The sequence below is a fragment of the Oryctolagus cuniculus genome, chromosome 11 (genome assembly GCF_051225735.1).
Source record: "Oryctolagus cuniculus isolate XC-2025 breed Fujian yellow rabbit chromosome 11, ASM5122573v1, whole genome shotgun sequence".
NCBI classification, from domain to species: Eukaryota; Metazoa; Chordata; class Mammalia; order Lagomorpha; family Leporidae; genus Oryctolagus; species Oryctolagus cuniculus.
Genome location: NC_142877.1, coordinates 74072711 through 74099539, shown reverse-complemented (window position 1 = coordinate 74099539; position 26829 = coordinate 74072711). Strand labels below are relative to the sequence as shown.

Below are 26829 nucleotides of genomic sequence, written 5' to 3'. Positions count from 1 at the left end.
CAGCATATTTTTTCTGTAATATTCATGGTCTGTGTAAGCCTGAGGCCGACTATTTTAAGAAAGTAGGAATTTTAAGGAAATATTTCAATGTATCAGGTAACAAACTTACATTAGGTTTCAGACACAATTTTCGTGTTCTTTGATCTCGACAACTGAAGTTTCATTTCATTTCATTTCATTATATAACGAGCTGGGATTCAACCCCAGGTTTGTCTAGCTCCAAAGCTTGGGGTACTTTCCACTTCATCATATAGAATTCTCTTGAGGCATATTGGCTGAATGCACACATTCTCAGGTCATTTGGTTAAGTGCATGGGTTTTCAAATGCAATTACCTATTCCCTACCACTGGCCGTGGGGCCTCAGGAAAATCACCGAATTTCTCCATGCCTTAGCAACCAGGAAGGACACCCACCTCCCAGAGCTTATTGTGATGATTCAACGAGTGAAAGTACACAGAACAATACTTGTTACATGGGAGGCAATCAAGAGATGTTGGGCCATTTTACACATTCCTTAATAAGCCCTTTCTCGAAACTAATGATACAGTAGCATTGTGCTGGGTATGACACTTGAATTGAGTCACAGAAAAATAAAACTCTATGCCAGCAGTTCTCAAACTTTAGGGCCCATCAGAATTTACTGGAAGGCTTGTTAAAACACAGATTGCCAGGCCCCACTCCCAGTTTCTGGTTCAGTAGGTGTGGTCAAGGGCCAGGGTACTTCTCAGCAGTTCCCAGGTGACACGGATATTGCTAAGCAGGGTACCACCCCCTGAGAACACCCCATACTATGCTATTTCATTTTTGCCCCTCAATTTTCATTTATTTATTTTTTTCTTTTTTTTTTTTAAATTTTTTTGACAGACAGAGTGGACAGTGAGAGAGAGAGAGACAGAGAGAAAGGTCTTCCTTTTGCCGTTGGTTCACTCTCTAATGGCCGCCGCGGCCAGCACGCTACGGCCGGCGCACCATGCTGATCCGATGGCCGGAGCCAGGTGCCTCTCCTGGTCTCCCATGGGGTGCAGGGCCCAAGGACTTGGGCCACCCTCCACTGCACTCCCTGGCCACAGCAGAGAGCTGGCCTGGAAGAGGGGCAACCGGGACAGAATCGGGCGCCCCGACCGGGACTAGAACCCGGTATGCCGGCGCCGCAAGGCAGAGGATTAGCCTAGTGAGCCGCGGCGCTGGCCCATTTATTTATTTATTTGAGATGGAGAGGGAGACCTAGAGCTAGAGGGAGTGAAGATGAGAGATAGGGAAAGAGGAAGGGAGGGAGGGTGGGAGGGAGAGAGAACCCATCCGCCATCCCTGCTGTTCACTCCACAAATGACCCCAATGGCTAAGGCAGAGTCAGGCTGAAGTTAGGAGACAGAACTCAATCCAGGTCTCCTAGGTGGATGACAGAAGCCCAGCTATTTATGTCATCATTGCTGCCTCCCAGGGTTTGAACTGGAGAGAAGCTGGAGTCAGGAGCTGGAGCTGGAGGTCAAGCCCAAAACACTCCTGGTGTCTTAACCACCAGACTGAAATGCCTGCTCCCTAGTAATTTTTTTTTTTTTTTTTTTTTTTGGACAGGCAGAGTTAGACAGTGAGAGAGAGACAGAGAGAAAGGTATTCCTTTTTCCATTGGTTCACCCCCCAAATGGCTGCCACGACCAGCGCACTGTGCCGATCCGAAGCCAGAAGCCAGGTGCTTCCTCCTGGTCTCCCATGTGGGTGCAGGGTCCAAGCACTTGGGCCATCCTGCGCTGCCTTCCCGGGCAACAGCAGAGAAATGGACTGGAAGAGGAGCAACCGGGACAGAATCCGGCGCCCCAAACGGGACTAGAACCAGGGGTGCCGGCACCGCAGGCCGAGGATTAGCCTATTGAGCTGTGGCACCGGCCTCTACTAATTATTTCTAATTGATGGTTTTCACCTGTACTTGAGGCTGCATTTAGCTTGGAGATAATACCTTAAGTTTTGAATCTTGATCAGCAAATTAATTTAACCTTCCTAATGCATTGGTCTTTTATTTGTATAATGGGAACAGTATCATCTAATTCATCTAATTGAAAAGGTGTTTGAGGATTAAGCTAATAAAATATTTATAATACCATATATGTAAGCATTTGCTCATATAAGACATGAAAATTATTTGTATACCACAAAATGTAGGCTTTTCTCACTATGTCTGAGATTGTTTTCTTAGAAATTTTTTTTTTATCTTTTATTTTTATTCTTAGAAATTTAATTGTGTCATTTGTATGAGGGGATCATGAGCATTTTGATGTCAACTCATATTCCAATAGTTCTACTCAACTAATTTCATTATGTTAAACTTGAATTTAATCTAAATTTCATAAATCAAAACTCTCAGTTGTATTGGTTCCTTATGAATAGAGTTGAATTTTAGGGGGATCTCATACTTCACTTAATGGTTTGGGAACTTCAACTTGAATTCCATATCCTGAATAATTTACCTGAATATTAAAAGTATAGATTTCTGTGCTATTTTACATTTGTCTAAGTAGTTCCAATCCACTAATTTTAAGCTCATTTAATAACATTTTCTAAGCCAACTCATTTACTCAGTGATAAACTTAAATGATTGTTAGACATATAAAGAACTTAATAGATGTTTATTGCTGGTATTGAATTGTCCTTCTGTGCTTTGCTAACCAAACCGTGAAACTCTTAAAAAGCTGGCTTTCTTAAAGTATCTGGAAAATTGGAGTAGAAAAGAGATATTTAGATAGCTTTCCTTCAATGAATAGCTGCAAATTTTTCAGTTGCTTTATATATCTTACTTTTAAAAATGGACCATAAATTAGCTTTACTAATGATAACTTTTAAAGCTGTCCCCAAGTTAACTTGCAGAGATTTGATTTCTTAATTTACTTTTACCAGTAAAACACAAAAATGTGACTCAAAAATTTAAGCCCTGATCACGCCCTAAATAAAGAACTTTAGTTTAATTACTTTCAAATGACAAAATAAGAGCAAATTATCTCCATTATATCCTTATAAGTCTCCAGTGAGTTAATTAGAAAATCCTGTTGTTGTTTAAAATATTCCAATGGGAGAGAAAACAATGAAAGGGTTTATAGCACAACAGAGTGCAATTAAAACTGAAAGCACTCCCAACACAGCTGCGGGTTTCTTGGGCAAATGCTCCTCACTGAGTACAATGCATACAAGCAGAGCTTACTGAATATAGATGTAAGCATTTACTTTACTTTTATCCTTCACATATGGGTAAGAAAGGGAAATGAAACACTATCTATAGAGACAAAGGATGACTTCCTATTTTCTTAATTTCTTTCTCTGAGGAGCTTTAAAATATTCACTATTTTATACAGCTTCCCTATGCTACTGTTCTACCCACTTTGCTATTCTCTTCTTCCCTCTGCCCTTCACCTCCTCCTCCGCCTTCTTGCCAACAGGACTAAAGAAGAACAGGTAAGGCATCAGGGACTGGATTGGAAGTGGAGCAGCCGGGTCTCGAACCAGCACCCATATGGGATGCCAGCACTGTAGCATCTTCATCTGGGACCTCGTGGCGATGTCCTGGTTCTCGGGTATGCCCTCTGCCTGTCTCACGTGTAGCTATCAAGTCAATGTCAAGGTTCTAGTCTGGGTCTATATGGATTTTGGGGAATTTGGGTTAATTGTGACTCTTCTGTGGTTTTCATGTGGCTTTGGGTTTGGCTCTGGGGTACACGAGGATTAGTTGTTCCTTGACTGAATGGCTTACACAAGAAAATGAACCTTTGTTGAGGATAGCCTGCTTCAGAACTCCAGCAGATTAGATATCTTGCAATATAGAACCAATAATTTATTTTTTGTTGATCCAGTAGTTATAGGGATAATAATGTTAAATTTTAGTGATTTCTTTAGAGATTACTGTAATAAGTTTTCAGATATAAAGCAGCAATTGCCAAGGCTGGCTGTTATCTTCATTCTCCACTTTTTTTTTTTTTTTAAGATTTATTTATTTACTTGAAAGAGTTACACAGACAGAAAAGGAGAGGCAGAGAGAGAGGGGGAGAGGTCTTCCATCCGCTGGTTCACTCCCCAGTTGGCCACAATGGCTGGAGCTATGCCGATTCAAAACCAGGAGCCAGGAGCTTCTTCCAGGTCTCCCACATGGGTACAGGGGCCCAAAGACTTGGGCCATCTTCCACTGCTTTCCTAAGCCATAGCAGAAAACTGGATTGGAAGTGGAGCAGCCGGGTCTCGAACCAGCACCCATATGGGATGCCAGCACTGTAGGTGGTGGCTTTACCCCCTACACCACAGCACCAGCCCCCTGTGGGGAGCAATTCGGACTATATTGTTACTGGAATTAAGATTTATTCTATGCATCTGCTCTCCCACAATATGGCGCTGGGAGAGAAGTAAACAGCTTCTACCCAGCTGCCTCTCACCAACTTGACAAGCTGCAGGAGCTGCTCCTGATTGGAGGAGAGCGGCGTGCTCGGCGTGTGGGCAGCCGAGTTGGAATTGGCGGAGGAGGACTATAAAGGAGGAGAGAGACGGCATGCACCAGGAACATCTATGGGGAACATCTAGCTGAAGGAACACCCGTGCAGCCCCCGAGAGACCCGGCCGGCGGTGTGCCGCTCCCCTGCGGAAGTGGGGAATGCGGCCAGGGGGAACTGCCCTTCCACGGAGGTGGAAGGGATAGTAGCCAACCCGGGAAGAACCAGCAGCAAACCCGGGGAGGGCCGAGCAGAAGAAAGAACAGCGCAGGGTCCTGTGTTGCTCCTCCACGAAGAGGGGGAGCGACATAATGGTGCCGTGACTCGGATATGAAGCCTAGGCAGGGTTTAGTGTCGTTCCTCCATGAAGAGGGGGAGCGACATAATGGTGCCGTGACTCGGATAGGAAACCTAGCTCGGATAGGAAACCTAGGACGGATATGAAACTTAGGAGGGAAGAAACGGGAAGAACTAGGAAAAATATCGGAGAGAGAAACTAGCAAACAGCCTAGGAAAAATATCGGAGAGACTAGCAAACAGCCTAGGAAAAAGCCGGACGAAAAAGGTGCCGGAGGAAGCTATTGAAAGCCTAGGCATAGACTCGGATACGGACTACGGGGGGAAGCTGGGAGAAATCTCTAAGGTCGAAAGCGAAAGTGAAAGCTAGAACAAACAGACTCGGATGCAGACTGTGGGGAGAAGCCAGGAGAAATGAGAGGAATATTGTTGGAAGAAAACTTAAGGAAACATACCGGGTAGAGAAAAATGTTAGGGAGGATGAAGCCGCGAGTGCAGGCCGAGGCGGAGATATAAGCCACCTTGGAATTCTTCAAGTCACCCCGGGGAGCAAGAGGCGAAGATCTGGAACCAGAGGCAGAGACGTGGGCCGCCAGGTTGAAATTCGCCAGGTTAGTCCGGGGAACTTGGACTGAATGCCGGTGGTGGCGGAAACATTCGCGGAAGCCGCCGCGTGCAGAGAGAGCACGGGGCGTGAATAGATAGAGAACGCGGGGCTGGCGCGCGAGGCCGTGGTGCGGGCGCGAAGTGCGTGGAGACCGCGGAGCGTGCGCGCAGAGCCGGGAACCCGCCGGCGGGGCGAGGCGCCGAAAAGCCGCGCAGAGCCGTAAAGCTGCCGCGGGGCGAGCCGCCGAAAAGCAGCCTCGGGGCGGAGCCCGCCGGCGGGGCGAGGTGCCGGAAAGCCGCGCGGAGCCGTGAAGCTGCCGGCAGGGCGAGGCACCGGAAAGCCGCAGGGATAAGAGAAACAGAAGTTTAGAAGTAAGATGAGAGAAATAGGAATGCTGGAAGATAGAAGTAAAATGGGAGAAATAGAAATGCCCGGAGATAGAGAAATAGAGAAATAAAAAGGCCTCCCTACAACACTGCAATGTGAGAGCTTGGATTCGGTCTGCCTAATCAAGTGAGGCGATGAGCACCTGCGGGCAGCTAGCAGCTTATGCGCCGCAGGTCACCGAAGACAGGCACGAATTAACATCAGTAAGGCTTCCCCACAATGTAACAATTAGGAGGCTTGGATTCGGTCTGCCTGATTTAAGGCGGTAAGCGCCAGCAAGCAGCTCGACCAGAGTATGAGCTGCAGGTCACCGAAGATAGGCACGAACCAACACTAATAAGTCTCCCCCACGATAAGGCAATGAGAAGGCTTGGATTCGGTTTGCCTGATAGAGCTTGTAAGCCCCTGCGGGCAGAGCAGAGCATGCGCTGCAGGGCACCGAACACAGGCACGCATCAGCGCCTAAAAAACCTCCTCACAATGGCGAAGAGAGGACCCGGATTCGGTTTTCCTGATTGATAGGACTTGTAAGAGCCTGTGGCAACTCTAGCAAGTACAGCAGAGTGTGTGCTGCGGGACACCGAAGACAGGCGCGTATCAACGCCAAAAAATAAAAAGAAAGGGGGATCTGTGGGGAGCAATCCGGACTAGACTAAGTTGCTCGAATTAGGACTTATTCTATGCATCTGCTCTCCCACAATATGGCGCTGGGAGAGAAGTAAACAGCTTCCGCACAGCTGCCTCCAGTTCAACCAATTAACTGTAGGACTTGCTCCTGATTGGAGAGCAGCGTACTCAGCCAAGTTGGAATTGGCGGAGGAGGACTATAAAGGAGGAGAGAGACGGCATGCACCAGGAACATCTATGGGGAACATCTAGCTGAAGGAACACCCGTGCAGCCCCCGAGAGACCCGGCCGGCGGTGTGCCGCTCCCCTGCGGAAGTGGGGAATGCGGCCAGGGGGAACTGCCCTTCCACGGAGGTGGAAGGGATAGTAGCCAACCCGGGAAGAACCAGCAGCAAACCCGGGGAGGGCCGAGCAGAAGAAAGAACAGCGCAGGGTCCTGTGTTGCTCCTCCACGAAGAGGGGGAGCGACAGCCCCCATTCTCCATCTTAATGGATATCATAATTATCTTTCTTTTCTTTTACCACAGGCCCTCCTACCTGTTACAGCCTGAGATGAATATTACTTCTACATTTAATTTTTCATCTCCTACAATACAATTAGTTATTTCTTTTTCTCAAACACTTAGATAGATAGATTTATATATGTATAAAATTTTATCTATCTATTAGAGCCGGCGCCGTGGCTCAATAGGCTAATCCTCCACCTTGCAGCGCCGGCACACCGGGTTCTAGTCCCGGTTGGGGCGCCGGATTCTGTCCCGGTTGCCCCTCTTCCAGGCCAGCTCTCTGCTATGGCCAGGGAGTGCAGTGGAGGATGGCCCAGGTGCTTGGGCCCTGCACCCCATGGGAGACCAGGAAAAAAGCACCTGGCTCCTGGCTCCTGCCAGGATCAGCGCGGTGCGCCGGCTGCAGCGGCGGCCATTGGAGGGTGAACCAACGGCAAAGGAAGACCTTTCTCTCTCTGTCTCTCTCTCTCACTGTCCACTCTGCCTGTCAAAAAAAAAAAAAAAAAAAATTTATCTATCTATCTATCTATCTATCTATCTATATAATAGTGGAGAGCTCTCAGCCATTGATCCACTCTCCAAATGCCTACAAAGGCCAGGGCTGGGCCTAGGGGCAGAGCCAGGAACTGCAAACTTAATCCAAGTCTCTTACATGAGTTTCAGGGTCTCAACTACTTGAGCCACCCCTGATGCCTCCCAGGGTGCATATTAATAGGAAACTGGAACTGCAAGCAGAGCTGGCACCTAAACCCATGCACTCTAAGAGTAATCGTGAGGGTAGGGATAAGTCTATCATTTTTAGCATTTTACCCCAGCCCTGTGGTTTTCAGGCCTATTGGTTTAAAATGCTCCTTTTAATAGCAAATATTTCACAATGTCTTTTCTACCATACACACATGAAATTCATATATAGCTGATCCATACACACCATTTAAGAAAAAGAAGTAAATACAATGTACTGCCCTAACTATATTTTAAAGGAGAAATCTATGAAGAGTATTTACAGCAAAATAATATATGTATCACTACACACAGGAAGCTTACATGTCACTACCCTAGGAGACTTTTTTTATGAGTGAATCAAATGATTGCCTATCATTCATAGGAGATGCATCTTCTTTCTTTTTCTTTTCTTCTTTTTTTTTTTTTTTAAATACCAAGGGACATAGATGAGGAGGCAGGGTCAGACTTATGGTTTGGGATGAGCAGGTTTTTTTTTTTTTAAGAGTTATTTATTTATTCAAAAAAGAGAGAGAGAGAGAGCGACAGAGAGAGGTCTTCCATTTGCTGGCTCACTCTCCAAATGATTGCGATGGCCAGGGCTGTGTCAGGCTGAAGCCAGAGGCCAAGAGTTTCATCTGGGTCTACCATGTGGGTGGCAGGGGCCTAAGCACTTGAACCATCTTCTGCTACTTTCCTAGGCACATTAGCAGGGAACTGGATCAGAAGTGAAGTGGCCAGGACATCAACCAGCACCCATATGGAATGCCGGAGTCATAGGCAGCGGTTTTACCTGCTACACCACAATGCTGGCACCTGCCATTTATTAACAAGTTGGTGCTATTCTCTGGCTTCAGAATCAGCCCTTAAGGCATTCGGATCAGGCTAAAAAGCCCATGAGAATATCTCAGGCATGGAAAGCCAAGACACTGTGGCAAAAAAATGACCTAAACGAAAGATCTCTGTGAGTGAGATCCCGGTGAAAAGAACGGGCCATCACAAAAGGAGTCACCTTTCTCTGAAGGGAGGAGAGAACTTCCACTTTGACCATGGCCTTGTCTAAATAAGGTCAGAGTTTGTGCACTCAAGAGGCTTCCATAGCCTCAGCAGTTCATGACAAGAGCCTGGGGTGATCACTGACATCATAAATAAGAGTGTTAATTGTCAACAACAGGAGTCACTGTGCACCTGCTCCCCATGTAGGACCTCTGTCCTTAATGTGTTGTACTATGAGAATTAATGGTAAAACTACTCAAACAGTACTTGATACTTTGTGTGTCTGTGTGGGTACAAACTGTTGAAATCTTTACTCAGTATAGTTGATCTTCTGTATATAAAGATAATTGAAAATGAATCTTAATGGAGAATGGGATGGGTGAAGGAGTAGGAGATGGGATGGTTTGCGGGTGGGAAGGTGGTAATGGGGGGAAGAACTGCTATAATCCAAAAGTTGTACTTATGAAATTTATATTTATTAAATAAAAGTTTTCTATTAAGAAAAAGAACCAAGTTGGTGCTACTGCAGAAAAAAAATGCTTGCCTATATATTTTGTTTGTTTGTTTTATTTTTTTTGACAGGCAGAGTGGACAGTGAGAGAGAGAGACAGAGAGAAAGGTCTTCCTTTTGCCGTTGGTTCACCCTCCAATGGCCGCCGTGGCTGGCGTGCTGCGGCCGGCGCACCGCGCTGATCCGATGGCAGGAGCCAGGAGCCAGGTGCTTTTCCTGGTCTCCCATGGGGTGCAGGGCCCAAGCACCTGGGCCATCCTCCACTGCACTCCCTGGCCACAGCAGAGGGCTGGCCTGGAAGAGGGGCAACCGGGACAGAATCCGGCGCCCCGACCGGGACTAGAACCCGGTGTGCCGGTGCCGCTAGGCGGAGGATTAGCCTAGTGAGCCGCGGCGCCGGCCCTATATTTTTAATAAGTAAGATTGGGTGTGAAAAAAATTACAAAATCAGAAACCATTTTGTACAAGAATCAGAACATGAGAATAGGGCTCTAGATGGATACTATAATAAAAAATAGTCATGAGACAAGTTGTCACAAATCAAACTTATGGTAAGTTATAAAAGAAAGAAATAATCTTTGTGAAAATAAGGCTAACATGCCAAGACAAAGCAGAAATGTAGTGAAAGAAATGCTGAAGAGTGACTCTTATGAGTGAGCATGGATATTCTCACAAATGAGTGTTCCTTACAGATAAGAGGAGTGTCAAAATGATTCCCTGTGTTTTTGGACAAGATAGGGCTGAACTGTCACAGAGAACATTTCTCCTGTCTCAAAGTTCTACAATTTGCTGAGGCGAGCATTCATTCTGCAGTACTTCAGAAGCCCCTTACAGCACATCCCCCACAGGCAATGGGGAACTGAGATGAATTGGAAAAAAGCAGTCACAGAACTGCTTTCATAGGAGGCAGTGAAGTAGCAGAATTAAAAAAACAAGAGGCCACTCCCAAGTAAATAAATCATTACACAATTGTCACAGCATGGACTTTGTAGGATTGTGCTTCAAAAATTTTAAAAGGCAATGATACAAAATATTTATAAAGCAAGCTTTATTAATGAAATTCAATAAGATCCCTATGTTTCTCATTGCTTTGCTAATTGAATGATAGGTATATGTAAGAATTTTCACATATTTCAAATTTGTTATATATTTTTGTTTTGTGGATTTTGAGATAATTCTACTACATCAACACCATTTTAAACAAAGTATGTGGTTAGAAAGCCTACAACACCATGAGCAGATAAGATGCAGTTAATTATTCAATGATTTTGAGAAAATATACTTGTTACATTTAATTTTTCCTCCCCAAATTATTAGTGTTTTCTTGGCAAACCCTTCAGTATGATTATGCATCAGTGTATTCTTGAATTATAACCGGTGCGGAGGGATAGTCAGAAGTCGAGTCAGATGTGGGAGAATTCTCTTTACACCGGGATGTGACGTACATTACAAAATAGTCTACTACATGCCAATCATCTGGACAAAGATGCCCTCACAAATTTCCAAAGCACTTTGCAGTAGCAGAACCACATGGTTGAGAATCATTACTCTAACACCAAAATAGTTTCAAAATGTTTGATAATTGAGTACACTTGTTGAATGTTAGTCTTTAGGTCAGCACAATAAAAGAAGGGTGAATACAGTTACTGGTAGGGTCATTTTCTTCATGATCCTTCCTCATGTTGACAGTGATCTAGCTAACTTGCAAAGTCTGAATGTGGCTTTCCTTTCCTTACAACTTTTCCTTGGCGCCTCAGAATGCCTACAACATCATAATGTACACATTTTCTTGCATGGCCTGTGGAGTTCCTGTGACCAGGGTCCTTTCTATCTCTTGCCTCTTCTCCAAATATTCTCCATCTTAACCTGAATGCTCAAATAGTAACCTGCTTGGAACTTCCTGTTCATTCCAGATCTTTCCTGCCCCTGTGTCTCTGTGCGTATTGTTCCTGCATACAGCCAGCCAGCTTATCTGGGTGCATAATATCAGGTTGCACTTCAAGATTCAGCTCCTAGGTCATCTCTCAGAGACAACTTATCCCCTGGGAAGTCAAAACTGAACTACTGGACAGGACTAAATACTCCCAACCTCTGTAGCGTCACAGTGCCCTGCAGAGGTGATCTGTTTGTGTTGGTCCCATTAGGTTGGTCCCATAATCTATCATTAGGTTCTAAGATCTTCAAAGGCATGAAGCTATTTATTGATCTTTGCATCTCCAGCAATAATTTGCATAATGCTACTTTGAGTATCACTCACCAGGTTTTGCTGAACTTCTGCTGAACAGAAGACAGGAAACATTGGTTAGTTAGGAGTGGATACAATAGAGGGCCACTGTTCTTTTCTTTTCCTGGTGGAAAGAGTATATTTAAATGGAAAGCCTAAGAAACAAGCTATGATTTTCATATTTGAATGAGATCAAATTAATATGCTCTGGAGTATTCATGTAAAATATACTATAGGAAGCAGCAAAGTATGTGCCGAAGCAGCATTCTGGGTAGAAGCCAATATTGGACATGAAGGCACAATTTTTTTTTGCCTGGGACACAAGAGATATTCCATTAATAAAATATAGCACTGGGTCAACACCATTCAAGACAAAACAAAACAAAAGAGTTGTTAAGTTTAGGTCTCCCTTGTTCTCTGTATAACAGATCTGAACCAATCATTCTAAACACTCATATTTGTTAAGTGTCTATGTCAGAAACTATTTTAGGAGTTGGCTATGGGAGTATCCCAGTTCTCAAGAGAGATGACATGGGCCGGAGCTGTGGTGTAGTGGGTAAAACTGCTGCCTGCAGTGCTGGCATCCCTTATAGGCACCAGCTCCAGTCCCAGCTGCTCCACTTCTGATCCAGCTCTCTGCTATGGCCTGGGAAATAAGTAGAAGTCTTGAGCCCCTGTACCCACGTGGGAGACCTGGAAGAAGCTCCTGGCTTCTGATCGGCACAGCTCTGGCCATTGCGGCCATCTTGGGAGTGAACCATTGGATGGAAGACCTCTCTCTCTCGCTCTGCCTCTCTCTCTGTGTAACTCTGATTTTTAAATAAATAAATACATCTTTAAAAAAAGAGAGATGACATCACTAATTTTGTAAACATTCAATATAAATATCATGCAACTAGAAATATAGAACAGTATAACTAGAAACTTTTAAAATGGTGGAAACATTTATAAAATTTTGAGTAATTCAATATAAGGACTCAAGGACTAAAAATTATCATTCAGGGGTGGGCATTTGGAGCAGCAGGTAAGCTGCCGCCTGGGAGGGCTGCATCCCGTATTGTAGTGCTATGTTTGAGTCCTGGCTCCACTTCTGATTTCAGCTTCTTGCCAATGTGTAGCAGGTGGTGGCTCAAGTAGTTGGGTCCTTGCTGCTCATGTTGGAGACCCAGATAGCATTTTGAGCTCCTGGCTTCAACCTGGTGAATTCCTGGCTTTTGCAGGCATTTAGGTAGTGAACCAGTAGATACAAGATCTCTGTCTCTGTCTCTCTCTCTGTTTCTTTCAGATAAATTTAAAACTTATTAAAAATATAGTTTTATGTAATTAGAATAGCTAGCTTATATATAATTCATGTTAATGCTATATAATGTATATGTATGCATATTATATGCTCATAATTCAAATATAACTATGGTGGCTGGAGAAACAATCATACACACCCTTGCTTATATATCCAATAAACATTTTATTAAGTGAATTGAGATAACACATTACAATGTCATTTATTTAACAAATACTGAAAATACTTACTGCTGAGTATTTTGACATAGGGAAAAAAAAATCACTTGTGTTGTCTTATCTAAACTGACTTTCTTGATTTATTTTGAATTGTTCCAAATATTTCCCTGGGTTCATGAAGATATAGGTGCATTGGAGCTGTTGCTACAACTCAGAATTTTACCACAGAATGATTTAGCATTAAGGTTTGGCAACATGACACCCTAAAAATAGTTCTGCTTAGTAGCATAAATCATCCAAACAGGAAAGGAAACTAAACCCAGTCACCAGTGTAGACCAAACAATGTTTCTGCTGTTGAATTAACTTTTAACAAAGTATTAAATTTAATTAAATCCTGTTTTTTAACCTTCATATCTCTCAGGCCACCTAAGTGCAATTTTCATTAAGCTGAAAAACATAAAATGGTTTTTCAGAATTAATAATTTTACCTGAAAAAAGGGAAATGATAAAAATCAAGATTTTTTTCTGAGATAAAATTATCCCATGATGCAGAATTTCAAGTTGCATTATTTATTTTTTCTGCTACATGCCTGTTTTCCCTATACAGAATGAACTGAAAAAAGTGAAGCAACAGATACTAGGAAAAGGAAGTATTCAATACTCACACGTTCTGCTAAGCAAATTAGGAAGCTGTACATTAAATAATAAAAATGCTCACATTTATAATTTTCGATAAATTAATATTCATTAATTAAACAACGACTGTGCATATTCATTATGTCCTATGCACTCCTGCACATATTTACAAGTGAAACACAAGTTGGTGTTCTTTAGCTTTTTTCTAATTAGTGCATGATGAGGTAACAAACTTTAAAACTGATTTGATGCTTTGATCTCATTGTGTCAGCCCCATTCTCTCAGTTATCAAAATGCTTCAAGACCCACTACCAAGCTTCGTAACAAAAAATTAGGGGAATATTCTTTTAAAAGTTTGAATTGGTGAGGTGGTTATTTGGAGGAACAATATTTTATGTATTAAAGTTAGAAAAGGAGAGATCGATTCTTTTTAATGAACAAATTTAGCCAGGTACAGTATTGTTCTACAGCACGAAGTGAAGTGTCTATTTGAGTTTAAATGGGTTATCTCAGGGGTCTAAGCAGTTTGTAGAGGGCCCCATTTTTACAAGGTAATTGGCAGTCATTCACACTAACATCAGAGCTTCCTCCAGGAATCCCTGGTTTACTTACAGGACTTTGAGACTGTACAGGCCAGCGAATGCTCCCTTGGGAATGTACGTCAGTGCGTTCCCGGCAAGACGTCTGTGGGTTTCAATGGAGGGGAGAGAGAGTGAGCACAGTCTCTTCACGTGGAATTCATTTAGTTGTTAAAAGGCAAAATACAACCATGCTCAAGCCACAAATGCCAGAAGAACTGTAAAGAACCATATTGTGCTATACTTCGTGAAAAAATTTAAATAAATTTCTAATCAGAATGTGGGCAGAAAAAGTACCTGAGAGGAAATATAATAAATTACATATTTTGCAATAAATCATTTAATCGCCCATGATATGGATACATAACTGTCCTTTACACATTTTAGACAAAAGCTAATACCATATAATACTTTGCAAAAATTATACCATCAAAATATGGCATTTTTACTGTTCTTTATATACCTGAATAAATAATAAAACATGGATATTTTTGTTGTGATTATACCACAAAGTAACTCATTTGGTTATTAAACTTGTCAAGTAAAACACAGACCATCACAATCAATTTTTTACTAAATTCTACCAGAAAAGGGCAGAATATCTTCATTTATTGAACATATTTTAACTGAGCAATTCCTTAAAAATTGAATTTAAAGAAAGGCTTAGTATAAAAGACATTAACATGGGTTATTTAATGGAAAGTTTTGACCTTAACTGGTAAAATTTTTCAAGTTCATTTTACAATATTTCATAAGTGGGAAACAGTCAAGATGAGAAAACGTGAAGAAAACAGAGCCACAAGTGAGGTACCAGCAGCGCCTGGGCATCTGGTTCCATATTTTTCAGCAACCATGTCAAAACCACAATCTCAGAAGTTAGCTGGTTCCACAAAACAGAAAACCTAGTGATAATAAATAATGTGATTCAAAAGAGTACAGCAACTTTTGAGGAGCTGATCACATCCTAGGACCGTGGGTAGAAATGGAACCAGGAGTCCCCCGTCTTTTCTTCATGGAGATGAGGATTTGGGGGTAGGGGAGGAGTTGGTCCATTGCTTACTTCTGATGGGCTTAACAGCCTCAAATGTAATTTTTATAATGCCTTCAAAGGAGAGATGATTCAGTCACAGAGATCCACTGACTGGCCTGAAATAACCTATTCATCACACAGCTTTAACTATGTGTCCCGTGGCCAGTCAACATCACTGATCATATAACCTATGAGAATATTTCAATAGATACAGCCAATATGAATTGAACTTCTGAATATCATTTATGGTATGAATGTATATTGCTCAATCAAATTAAATTAAATTGAAATATATCACTGTATTTGTAACCCTGCTTAAAAAAAAAGAAATTTAATAACACCAGAAAGAACCTAGCATTCAAACCTAGGCTTTGCTTCCCTAGACCCTACAGCACTCATCTGCTCTGTGCTGTAAAACAAATTAGTTAATATTTCTGTAACATTTGCTTACTAATTACATGAAATATTAAGACAAGATGGCTTGCCCCTCCCATCTCAAGAATTCCTTGATTTCCCCACCTTGTTTCGTATTTATTTGTGTTTGTGCCCATTTTTCATTCCCTTAACAAACATAATGGATAGTTCATGTACTGTATTTCTCAAACCTCCCTTGTGGTACTTAAGGAAATGTTTTTCAAACAATTAATTTAGTGGTTCAGTCTAGAATTAAGAACCAGAGAGTAGAAAAATAGAAAATACATTGACTGAAGTATTATTTTATAAAACCTTTGTTTCCAAATATATTTGTGAAAACACATTGAAGGGAAGAATTTTTTTCCTTTATGTACATGATCAGAAAAGCTTGAAAGACACTGACTAAGCATAGTGGGCTTTCAGTAAATATACATTATTAAGCATGTACATGCACTTAGTATTTGACCAGAGTGATTTTTAGAGGCATTGCATTTCTTTATTCCTATAAAATTCTCTTATCATGCAACACTCTCTGGACTATCAACCAAGTCTCCCCCTATGCAGTCTCTGCCTACTCTCACTTGGTGTATGTTCATGGATGGTTACTGTAAAACCAACCCAGGTCATATCACTATTGCCCAAAATGGTGTAAATTCCCATGCCAGGTGACAAGAAGTCCTCAGCCTCTTCCCCCATAATTCCCTTTACACTGTAGCTAAATCAGAATATGAGACTTGTGTTTCTTAGATGCACGCTCTACTTTCCCCTTCTTGCCCTAAAATGTTTTCCTTCCACTTTCTTCAAAGCAGACTCATTTCTGAGCCTTCCAAACTGATGAGCAATTTCTCTACTTTGAACCCCATTGTGCCTTGCTTAAGGATTTATAGTCTTCCTTGTGTTATAGTGGGTGCCTGTCTTACCACACACAGAAGACTGGGGAGTCTCTGAGTCCACTCAAGATCCTGGAATAGTAGCTGAAATAGTAGATCACCTTGGTAGTGGTAGTACCCAACTAATCTTCTAAGTGGAGACTACTAATTGCCCACAGTGTTCATTCCCTCTTTTTCTAGAATTCCTCCTACTCAGAGTTTTAGCTGAGTATATGGCCACCAGATAGTTTTGTTTTCAGCCTGCCTTGTATCTAAACATGGTTGTGTGGCTGAGTTCAACTGTGATCAGAGTGACAGTTGAAGATTCTGTGTTACCCCCTGTTTGACTTTTTCTGGACAAACAGTATTCATAAGATAACATCAATGATTCTATTGTGGAGAATAGAAGGCAAAATAAGAAAAACAAAAGGGACAGTAGGGCCCTTGGCCCCCCGGATAACTTTGTGGAAGAGGCTATCCAGCAGCCCTGAAGTCCTTTTGGATGAATAACTGAATCAGTATGGATCCTGATGTTAACTTCTGTAAACGAGTCCATATCAAAGGGCTATTTAGCTGATGAGGCTAGGAAACCTCCATTGCTGCAGAGAAAGAGAAGGCTGTATGACACCCATCCAGAAGCTGGCCTCAAAGAGTCTTGTCTGCCAAACTGCTCCAGTCTTCCATTCCCACCATCTCCACTTTATTTTCCTTTTATGTTTGTATTCTTTATTGTGGTCGACATAGCTGAACTGTCACAGGGACAGTATTTTGCTATTTCCCTGTAGATCTAGGTTGGGAAGAAACACACTTGATCATTCTTCAAAGCTGTCTTTTTATATCCAACAAGTATTTATGCAGGACTCATGCTGGGCTGGTCCTGCCAGGTGTTAGTGACACAGAGGGTGAATAACAGATAAAGCCCCTGACCTCATGAATTTATATTCTAATGTGGGGAGACAGACATTAAATAATAGAACAAATGGGGATCGACATTTGGCCAAGCAATTAAGAGATTGGTTATGATGCTGCATCCCATATCAGTATGCCTGATTTAGTAGCCAGCTCCAGCTTCTTACATTAGCTTCCTACTGGGAGGCAGCAGTGATGGCTCAATTAACTGGATTCCTTCCACCCACTTGGGAGACCTGGGTTGAGTTTCCAGCTCTTAACTTCCACCCCAGCCCAGCAGTGGACAATGAGAGCATTAAGAATTAACCAGTAGATGTGGAGGGAGCTATCTCTCTGTCTACCTTTCTCTAACTCTATGCCTCTCAAAAAATATAAATAAATACATTTTAAACAAAGACTCATTTAACAAATGAGTAATATAATGAAAAATACCGAAGGAGGAAGGAAGATGATGCAAAGGAGTTGGGAGCTATGGGCAGTGGTGGAGAGTGATGGGCTATTGCTTCAGCTGCTCAGGGCAAGCTCTCTGTTGAGAGAGCATCTCCGCTGAGGTCTAGGCCAAGTAGGAATCCACGTGATGGGAGCAAGAGGACACAAGGCAGAGTGTGCCTGGGGGGGCCCCAAAGCTGCTAGGAGGCTAACATGAGCATGGCTAGAGTGCAGTGTGCAAGGGGGAGGAAGGCCGCAAGTGAGGTTGGAAAGGTATCCAGGGCCACTTTGCACAGGGCTTTGGAAACCACAGGAAAGACTCTGGGCTGCACAGTGATGTGAGATCAGATCTGTTTCAAAAAGGTCCTTCTGAAGGGATCCTGCTAAAGGGGAGAATGGACTATGGGGACAAGAGTGGGAAGCACAGGGACGATTACAGTGCGCAGAGACAGCACGATGCAGCAGTGGTAGGGGTGGCTGGAGGAGGTGCGGTTTGGCATAGAAGAAAAATCCAACCTGATAAACCACGAGGGTCAATGTGGAATGCAGGAAGTCCAAACAGAGCAACATTTTAAGCTTATATTATGTGTAACCCATTTGAATTTGTTTAGTTATCTCAATTTTGTATGCAACACTAAGGTACATTGATGTGTATGGGATGCCATGCAAGAGTTGCTTATTGACTATAGAGGCTCCAGTGTGGTTGAACATCACAGACGACCTGCTCATCAGATTGAACTGACTGGAAATGGTTGTCCCAGGCTGAGTTCCTGAATCACTCCTGCTGCTGCTGCAGTATCAGTGAGTAGCTTGACAGGTTTTTGAGACACTGACTTTGGAATTGAAAAGGAAAAAGCAAAACTTTTTTGTTTATTTTAATTTGTTTCAATTATTGTTAGAGTATACACCTTTCCATTACATTTCCTGAAACACACACCACACAGATTTTTTTCTTTTCTGCACAGGGACTTTCCATACCCCCAGGTCTGCATTCAGAATGAATCTCTACAACCGCAGACCTGTGCTATCAGGGAAGTCTGCCTTAAAGCAAAAGAATTTATGATGTGTTATTAGCTGTTTGCTGGGCTGGGGGCAGCTGTGTCTCACTGACAAAAACAACAATTTAAGGAAACCATTCTCCTCTTATTTCTTTACCATGTGGAGTAGTTTAATCATTTTAAAATTTAAATACATTTAAACTACAGGAAAAAAATCAGACTTTCAAATTTGTGCACAGTATACAAATAATAAGACTGTTACATAAATCTTTGTACACAAATGTTTCCTGTCACAATATGAACCAAGAGATCTCTGAGCAGCTGCCTCCCAACCCTAGACTCCCATGTACCAGCTGGCTGAGAGGTTGTTTTTATTTGTATTTTTTAAGATTTATTAATTTATTTGAAAGAGTTACAGCAAGAGAGAGAGAGAAGGAGGGAGGGAGAGAGAGAGATCGTCCATCTGCCAGTTCACTCTTCAGATGGTCTCAATGGCTAGTACTGGGCCAGGCTGAAGCCAGGAGCCAGGAGCTTCTTCTGGGTCTCCTACAAGGGTGGCAGGGGCCCAGGGACTTGGATCACCTTCCACTGCTTTTCCTAGGTCATTAGCAGGGAGCTGGATTGTAAGTGGAGCATCTGAGACTCCAATCAGTGCCCATATGGGATGCTGGCATTATAGGCAGTAGCTTTACCTGCTATGCCACCATGTCAGCCTTGGTTTTTCTTTCAAACTTTGCATTTTAAAATATTACTTCATGGGAATATCACTTTTACTTTTTTCATTTCTGTAAAAAAATGTAACTCAGTGAGGAAATAAATGTATGTATCTTTTTATTATATCAGACATTAGAAATCTTATATGTCAGATATTGTTATCCTGAAACATAGAGTTGCATTTCGGATTCCTAGTGTTCTGCCATTGTTAGTTTTAGTGACTGGACTGACATAAAAGGAAAGAAAATCTTCAAGGAATGACAGACAATAGGTGCATTCCTCTTCCAGTAAATCGTGTGAGTAGACGTTTTGTGGGTGTAGCAATCAAGGAAAGTCTTTTTGAGAATGTACACATTTCTCTGAATTGCTAAAATACGGATGTTCTTCTGTATCTACTGTGGATTGGCTCTTGGCCCTTCACCCTAATATGCATATCAGTTCCTCATATTGAATGGCCTCCTGGTTGTACATAACCTGAGTACATCCTCCTGTGTGCTTTAAGTAATCTCTAGATTACCTATGATAGTTAACACATTGTAAATGCCATAAAATAGTTGTTGCACTGTGTTGCTTGCGGAATGACAAGAAAAAAAGTCCATACGTGTTCAGTCCCAACTATTTTCAAACTGTGTGATTGACTGAACCCAACAGATGTAAAACCCAAGGATATGGGGCCTGACTATCTTACAAACCTCTGAAGTAATCTAAAGGATTACTATTATTCCCTCTTGGTAGCTTCATTTTGTAAAACGGAGGGATGCGGAGTAAAGCGATTATATTTAGGCCTGACTTTTTTCTCTCTGGATGTTGGCCTGGAGAGAGAGAGAGAGGTCTGTGTACAAAATGGGATGAGGACTGAGGGTGGAAGAGGGTGTTTGACCCTGCTGTTTGTTGAGACCCTTGAGAAATCACCATTCAGAAAGCCTTGGTCAGGCATGGGTCCACTCGGCTGAGTAGTGAGAAGGAGTGCCTGGCTAGTTGTGCCAGGCCTCCTAGGTTCTTCCTTGCATGAATTCCCCTAACATATAATCCATTTGTCCCTTCCCCTTCTTGGTGTTTTTTTTTTTCTTCTTATTTTTAAGCTGCTGTGAGCTAATGCAAGTCACCTACCTTCCGTGGTCATTATTTAAAAAGAGGTAGGATTTGTCCAAGAACATCTTCTCTTCATCTCTTTAAAAACTTTTATAACACATAGTACTTGTATAATATACCAACATTTGTATGCAGCATAAACTGATCAAAGCAGATAATTAGCGTTCCTATTTCCTAATTTTTTCTTTATGCTTGGAGCCTAAAATCTCTAGTTCTTCCGACAGATTGATACACATTATGGTGAACTCCAGATGTCCCACTGTGTGTGGAACACTGGAACCTGTTCCTTTTAATGATGTGCTTTATTATGATTTACTCATTAACTTATTTGAAAGGTGTAAAGACAGGGAGAGAAAAAGGTCTTCTGTCTGCTGGTTCATTCCCCAACTGTCTGCAACAGCTGCGGCTGGGCCAGGCCAAAGCCAGGCGCCAGAAACTCCATCCTGGTCTCTCCCCCAGGAGTGGTAGGGGTCAAATACTCAGACCATCTTTCACTGCCTTCCCAGGTACATTGGCAAGGAGGTGGATTGGAAGAGGAATAGCTGGCATTCTAACCAGCACTCTGATATGGGATGCCTGACATGCAAGTGGCGGCATCACCTGCTGTGCCACAATGCTGGCCTCTAACTGTGTTTTGGCACCTGTTACCCAGCTTCCCTCCCTGCTCCTTCCCCCGCCCCTTCCCAGCTCCTGCTCATCACTACTTTAAGTTCTGACTGATTTTTTAAACTTTCATATTTCAGAGAGAACATGTGGTATATGTCTTTCTGGGCCTGGCTCTTTCGTGAAGATTCTTTTTTTTTTTACCCTAAAGTTGGTTTATGTCAGACGTGCATTTCCTGCCCTTTCTCGTCTTCTTACCTTGCACTCTCCTTTCCCCCTTTAGTCTTGTTTATTGTGAAACTTTTTTATTATAATATTTCATGGACATTTAAAAAAGCACTTTTCCAGACTTCATAAATTTATTATCTACATTTTGTTAGATGAAGACCCAAAGCTCAGAAAGTTTTATGTAAGGTGGAAAACAGTGTCCCTTTCTTGATTTCATTTATTTTTAAAAGATTTTATTTTATTTGACAGGTAGAGCGACAGAGAGAGAGACAGAAACACACACAGACACACAGACACACACACACACATACACATACAGATCTTCCAACTACTGTTTCACTCCCCAGCTGGCTGCAAGGCTATCCAGGTCTCCCACAGGGTCCAAGTACTTGGGTATCATCTGATGCCTTCCCAGATGCATTAGCTGGGAGCTGGACTGGGAGCAGAGCAGCCAAGATTTGAACTGGTGCTCTTATGTGGGATGCTGGCATCTCTAGTGGTGGCTTAACTTGCTGCTGTAACCTGGTCTGTCTTGATTTCATTTAAAACTTGTCTAGACTTTTCTATGGAGCTGTGTCTTACAGGAGTTCCTTTTGGAGGCAGCATTGTGGTGTAGCAGGCTAAGCATACACCTACAATGAAGTGGAGTATTGACAGCTCTGTTTCTGATTCAGCTCCCTGCTAATGTGCCTAGGAAAGCAGCGGAAGATGGTCCAAGTAGTTAGACTCCTGCCACCCGCTTCAGAGACCAGCCCCTACCATTGCGGCCATTTGGGAAGTGGACTAGCAGATGGATGATCTCTTTCTCTGTCACTCTGCCTTTCAAATAAATAAAAAATAAATCTTTTTAAAAATTAAAAGAAGGCACTTTAGACTGCTTAGCAAACTCATGCTGCTCCTAGAAATGAATGCTTGATTTTCCATCTTTAACAAAGTACATAAGACCTCAAGAGCACCATCTATAAAGCTGAATTAATGTATTTTAAAAATTTGATGACAGAATACATCAAGGTTAATAGTAGTACCTTTCTCCTTTTTCTCGTTCTGAAGATCAGGATGACCTTTGCCTACTTCCAGTTTGCTAGAACTAATTTCCTTCTCTATGATTTCTCAGGACTGGTTTCAATGGTTCTTTTACTGTTTTTTGAGTTTTTCCATTCTTCTGAGTCATAATTAACTTGAATGATTGCTGTGAACCTATCATTTAAATCATTAAGTTTTGGTGACTACTGTTGTGACATGGCAGGTTAAACCACCGCCTGCAGCATGACATCCCAAATGGGTACTGGTTCAAGTTCCAGCTGCTCCACTTCTGATCCAGCTCCCTGCTAATGTGCCTAGGAAAGCAGCAGAGGATGGCCCAAGTACTTGGGCCCCTGTACCAATGTGGGAGACCTGTAAGAAGCTCCTGGCTTTGGTCTGGCCCAGCCATGGCTGTTGTGGCCATCTGGGTAGTAAACCACTATCTGAAAGATACCTCTCTCTCCCTCTCCCTCTCTTTCTCTAACTCTACCTTTTAAATAAATAAATTTTTTAAAAATGTAAAATTTGAAAAAAATCTCTTATTATCATTTGAAAAAAATCATCCTAAAATAAAATTAGGTAAAACCATGTAATACTGTGATTAGTGACTTTCAAAACACATGAGTGATGGAACCAAATAACAGTCAACTAAAATTGATATTCACAATTCAGTTACAATTGATTGACTTATTCTGTATGATTTTACAGCCACCACGGTTACAGGTTTGGCTTTGTGTTTGCCCACACAGAAGGCAGTATCTGAGTCATAGGAAGAGTGAGACAGAACCAGGGTAAATTTTCTAGTCAGATGTTATCTACTGATCTTGTCCTAACTGGCAGGAATGCATCCCTGCTGTAATTGACCAAGCCCACCATGGTAGATTTTCTTTTGTAGGATGCCCATGCCAACTGGAAGGCACTGACTCTAAGAAAAAATTGCCCACCACTTCTTATTAACCTCCGGCCCTGCCCTTCAGATCCAGGCACACTACTGTTCTCTCACATGCTAGTCTCACCGCTATGACTTACTTTCCTCCTTTTACCAGCCCCTCTTTAAGTTCTCAGCTTCCAAATATAGATGTTCCTCTAGTTTTTTCTTCATATTTTTCTCCCCTACAACCCTGTCTAGCACTGCTCCAATTTTAGGGTACACTGTCATCACCTTAAATGTCACAAAAATTCAAATCCCCAGGCCCCAACCCTAACCCAGAATTTCTGGAGGAAGGATGTGAGAATCCACATTTTTAATGAGAAGCAGCTATGATTTTAATGTAGTTTGGAATTGCACTGAGAAACTCAGAGCCTCTACTCCCTCTCAAGGTCCTCATTCACCCCAGCACCCTCACTGCCACCTCTTTGTAAAGCACTCTGCAATCACTATCTCTAGAACAGACTCATTATGCCAATAACGCAGGAGACCTTACACTCCAACGGTGTCTGAGACATTCCCATCTGCATGTTCTGCTGGCACCTTACACTTGGTATAACAACAGCCAGGTATCTTCTTGCCTCCTGAATTCCCTCCCTGTTTCTGTTAACTGGCTCACCAGTCACGTGACACCTAATCTCATAACCCTATTCAAAGTCATCTCTCTCCTTCAGGGTCCCCCTTTCAGTCCCTATGTTCAATCAACTGATGAAACTCTAAAGGATTCCTCTTTTGTGTTGCTTCTACATATTCCAGGGGTTCTCAGCACATCTACAGAGTTTTAAAAAAATGAGGCCTTAGGGATGTGCAATTGGGATAGTGGTTAAATCTCCACTTGAGATAACTGCATCCCATATTAGAGTGCCTGGCTTCTCTGCTTCCAATCCAGCTTCCTGCTAATGGGCGCCCTGGGAGGCAGCAGATGATGGCTCAGGTACTTGGTTCCCTACTGCCCATGTGAGAGACCGAGAAAGAATTTCACTTTCCTGGCTTGGGCCTGGCTCAGGTTCCTGAATTTGGCCTAGCCAAGCCCTAGCTGTTGCAGGCATTTAAAGAGGCAGTCAGCATATTGATCTTTGTATGCCTATACCTTTCTCTTTGTATCTCTACCTTTCAAAAAAAATGAAAATAAATAGATTTAAAAAAAATGATATCTGAGCCCCCACTGAGGCTCTGGGGATAAGCTGGGGTCATTAGTAATTTAAAAAGCATTTCAAGGGGGTGGTGTAGTTAGTAAGAGGCTGCTTGGAACAAGTGCATCCCACGGTCAGAGTGCCAAGGTTGAATCTTGGCTTTGGCTACCAATTCCAGCCTTCTGTTAATGTAAACTCTGGGAAGCAGCAGGTAATAGCTCAAGGAGTTTGGTTCCTGTCATCATGTAGGAATCCTGGATTGAGTTCCTGGCTCCCAGCTTCAATTTGGCCCAGACCCAGCTGTTGTGGGCATTTGGGGAGCAACCAGCAGACAGGGGATTTTTATCTCTCTTTCTCTGTCTCTCTGCCCTTCAAATAAAACAAAAAGATTTTTAGGTGATTCTAATGACATTCAATGAACTGAATTTTCACTGTTTGATTTTTATAAGATTATTCAAAGGTCTTCATGTTCTCCATCCCCACAGACAATGATTCATTTATTAATTGTTCAGGGAATTAGGAGAGATGATCAGTTATCGGATTTTAACAGTTATCCAGATGAGATAATTTAGAAGCTGAAGTAGGTACTGAAGAAATAGCAAATAAGGTGAACAAACTGGGGAGACAACATGGACATAACGAGTTTTAGGGCTTGGAAACTGGATGGAGATGGGGATCAGGAGAGAAAGAATGTCAAACACTAATGGAACAATGGACACAGTAGGCCTGAATTTGGAAACTGAGAACAGTGACAAGCAGGAAAGACAGTAGCCAAAGTATGGTGGTACATGAATGAATCTGAGTTGAGTTTTAAAGCATTGGGGGTGGTGAGGGCAGTAGGGGGAGCTGTCACCTAGGCAATTGGGAATTGTCCAAGTGTGGTTGGTAAAGCAGCAGCAGAGGCATCACTGGGGAATCTTATAAATGCAAATTTTTAGCACTCTCCTTCCAACCCTAGCCTACTAAAGAAACCCTGAGGAGGGGCCTATCACTGTGTGGTGGAACAAGCTCCCCAGGTGATTCTGATGTCACAGTATCATGCATCAGAATCACCTGGAAACCCACCTGGGTCCAACTCCCAGCGTTTCTGTCTGCCTAGATTGGGATGGGACACATGCACCTGCAATTTAACAAGCTCAGATAAAGAATGTTTAGAGAAAGAACAAATAACCAGGTGCTGCTAAGGTTGTCCTGGGATCACACATTGAGAACCACTGGCCTAGCAGTCAAAGACAGAAGAGATCTAGATTGGATTAGGTTAAATCTAGAGTTAGAAGGATATGGGAGAAATAGAACAAATCTTGGGGTTCTTGCCCCAGATCCCTTTTAATGGTTCTCTGGGCTTCATAGTTTCTCAATCTCATTTGCATACAGGAATCAGAGAAATTTTTTAAAATCATAAATCCTTTTTTCTAGCTTCATATACCCATCTGACAGCTTCCTTTGGCTCTTCTTTGAATTCCATACATGGCCTGATCGGCTGAGTGATCTGGTCTTAGCCTTCCTCTCCAACCTCATCCCACATCATGTCAGCCCCATCTCACTCTGCTCCAGCCAAACAGGGCTTCTTTCAGATACACAAACGCATTGTGGTCTTCCCCACCTCTGGGCCTGTGCTCACACTGTTCGCTTAGGTTGAACATGCTATCACAGTTCTTAGAGCACCAACTCTCTGTCCACCTCCTGATCTCAGTTTAGATGCCACCTTCTCGGAGAGACTTTCCTCTTTGTCATCCCTTGTTATTATTCTCTGTCTAAATCCTGTTTGGGATAAGAAAATATAATATGTGCTCTTTTCTTTGCTTATTATCTATCTCCCCTACTCAATTATAAGCTCACACAGTGGGGACTTGTTGAGTGACTTGAAGCAAGTCTTATTTCACGCCTATATTTCCAGTGGTTCAGGAAATATGTGTTGAACGAAGCAAACAAAGAGTACTGAGAAAGAAGACAATAAAATTGAGAGATTTGAGGAATGTCTATATTTTGTAAGAGCTGGGGGTGGGAGACAAAGGAATGCTATGGAAAAAAAGAAGAGGCAGAGAAAAAGGGCACTTCCGAAACACTGCCCTAATTGTCATAACAAGACACACATGCACATAGATATACAATGACAAACATCTGAATGTCTATATCTGGGGGTACAGATGATCATTTCGAAGAGAAGCAAAATAACTCCCATTAAATAACACTAGAATTTCAAGGAAACATTATTGATAATCAGCTTCCACATCAATGAAGACAGGAGACTGATCACTATGACAAGGCCAAGGGACCTCAAGATTATTTATGGGCATGAAAGTGTTTTTGCTTTATGACTACAACCTGATATGTCAATTAAAGCTTACCAAAGTACTTTCAATCATTATTTCATTTTAGACTCAGAACAAAATCTCAAAAGACAGGCAGGACAACTTTCACTATTTTCAGTAACATGGTAAAGAAGT

General features: G+C 42.4%; 1 protein-coding gene across 1 annotated transcript in view; it reads right to left on the bottom strand.

The window, feature by feature from the left end:
• The window catches only part of LGR5 (leucine rich repeat containing G protein-coupled receptor 5), a 137027-nt gene that overhangs the window by 47185 nt on the left and 63013 nt on the right, over nucleotides 1-26829 (bottom strand). The window contains exon 3 of the mRNA XM_002711332.6: nucleotides 14047-14118. Coding sequence (XP_002711378.4) covers nucleotides 14047-14118 — 72 coding nt within the window. The remainder of the gene's footprint in view (nucleotides 1-14046; nucleotides 14119-26829) is intronic.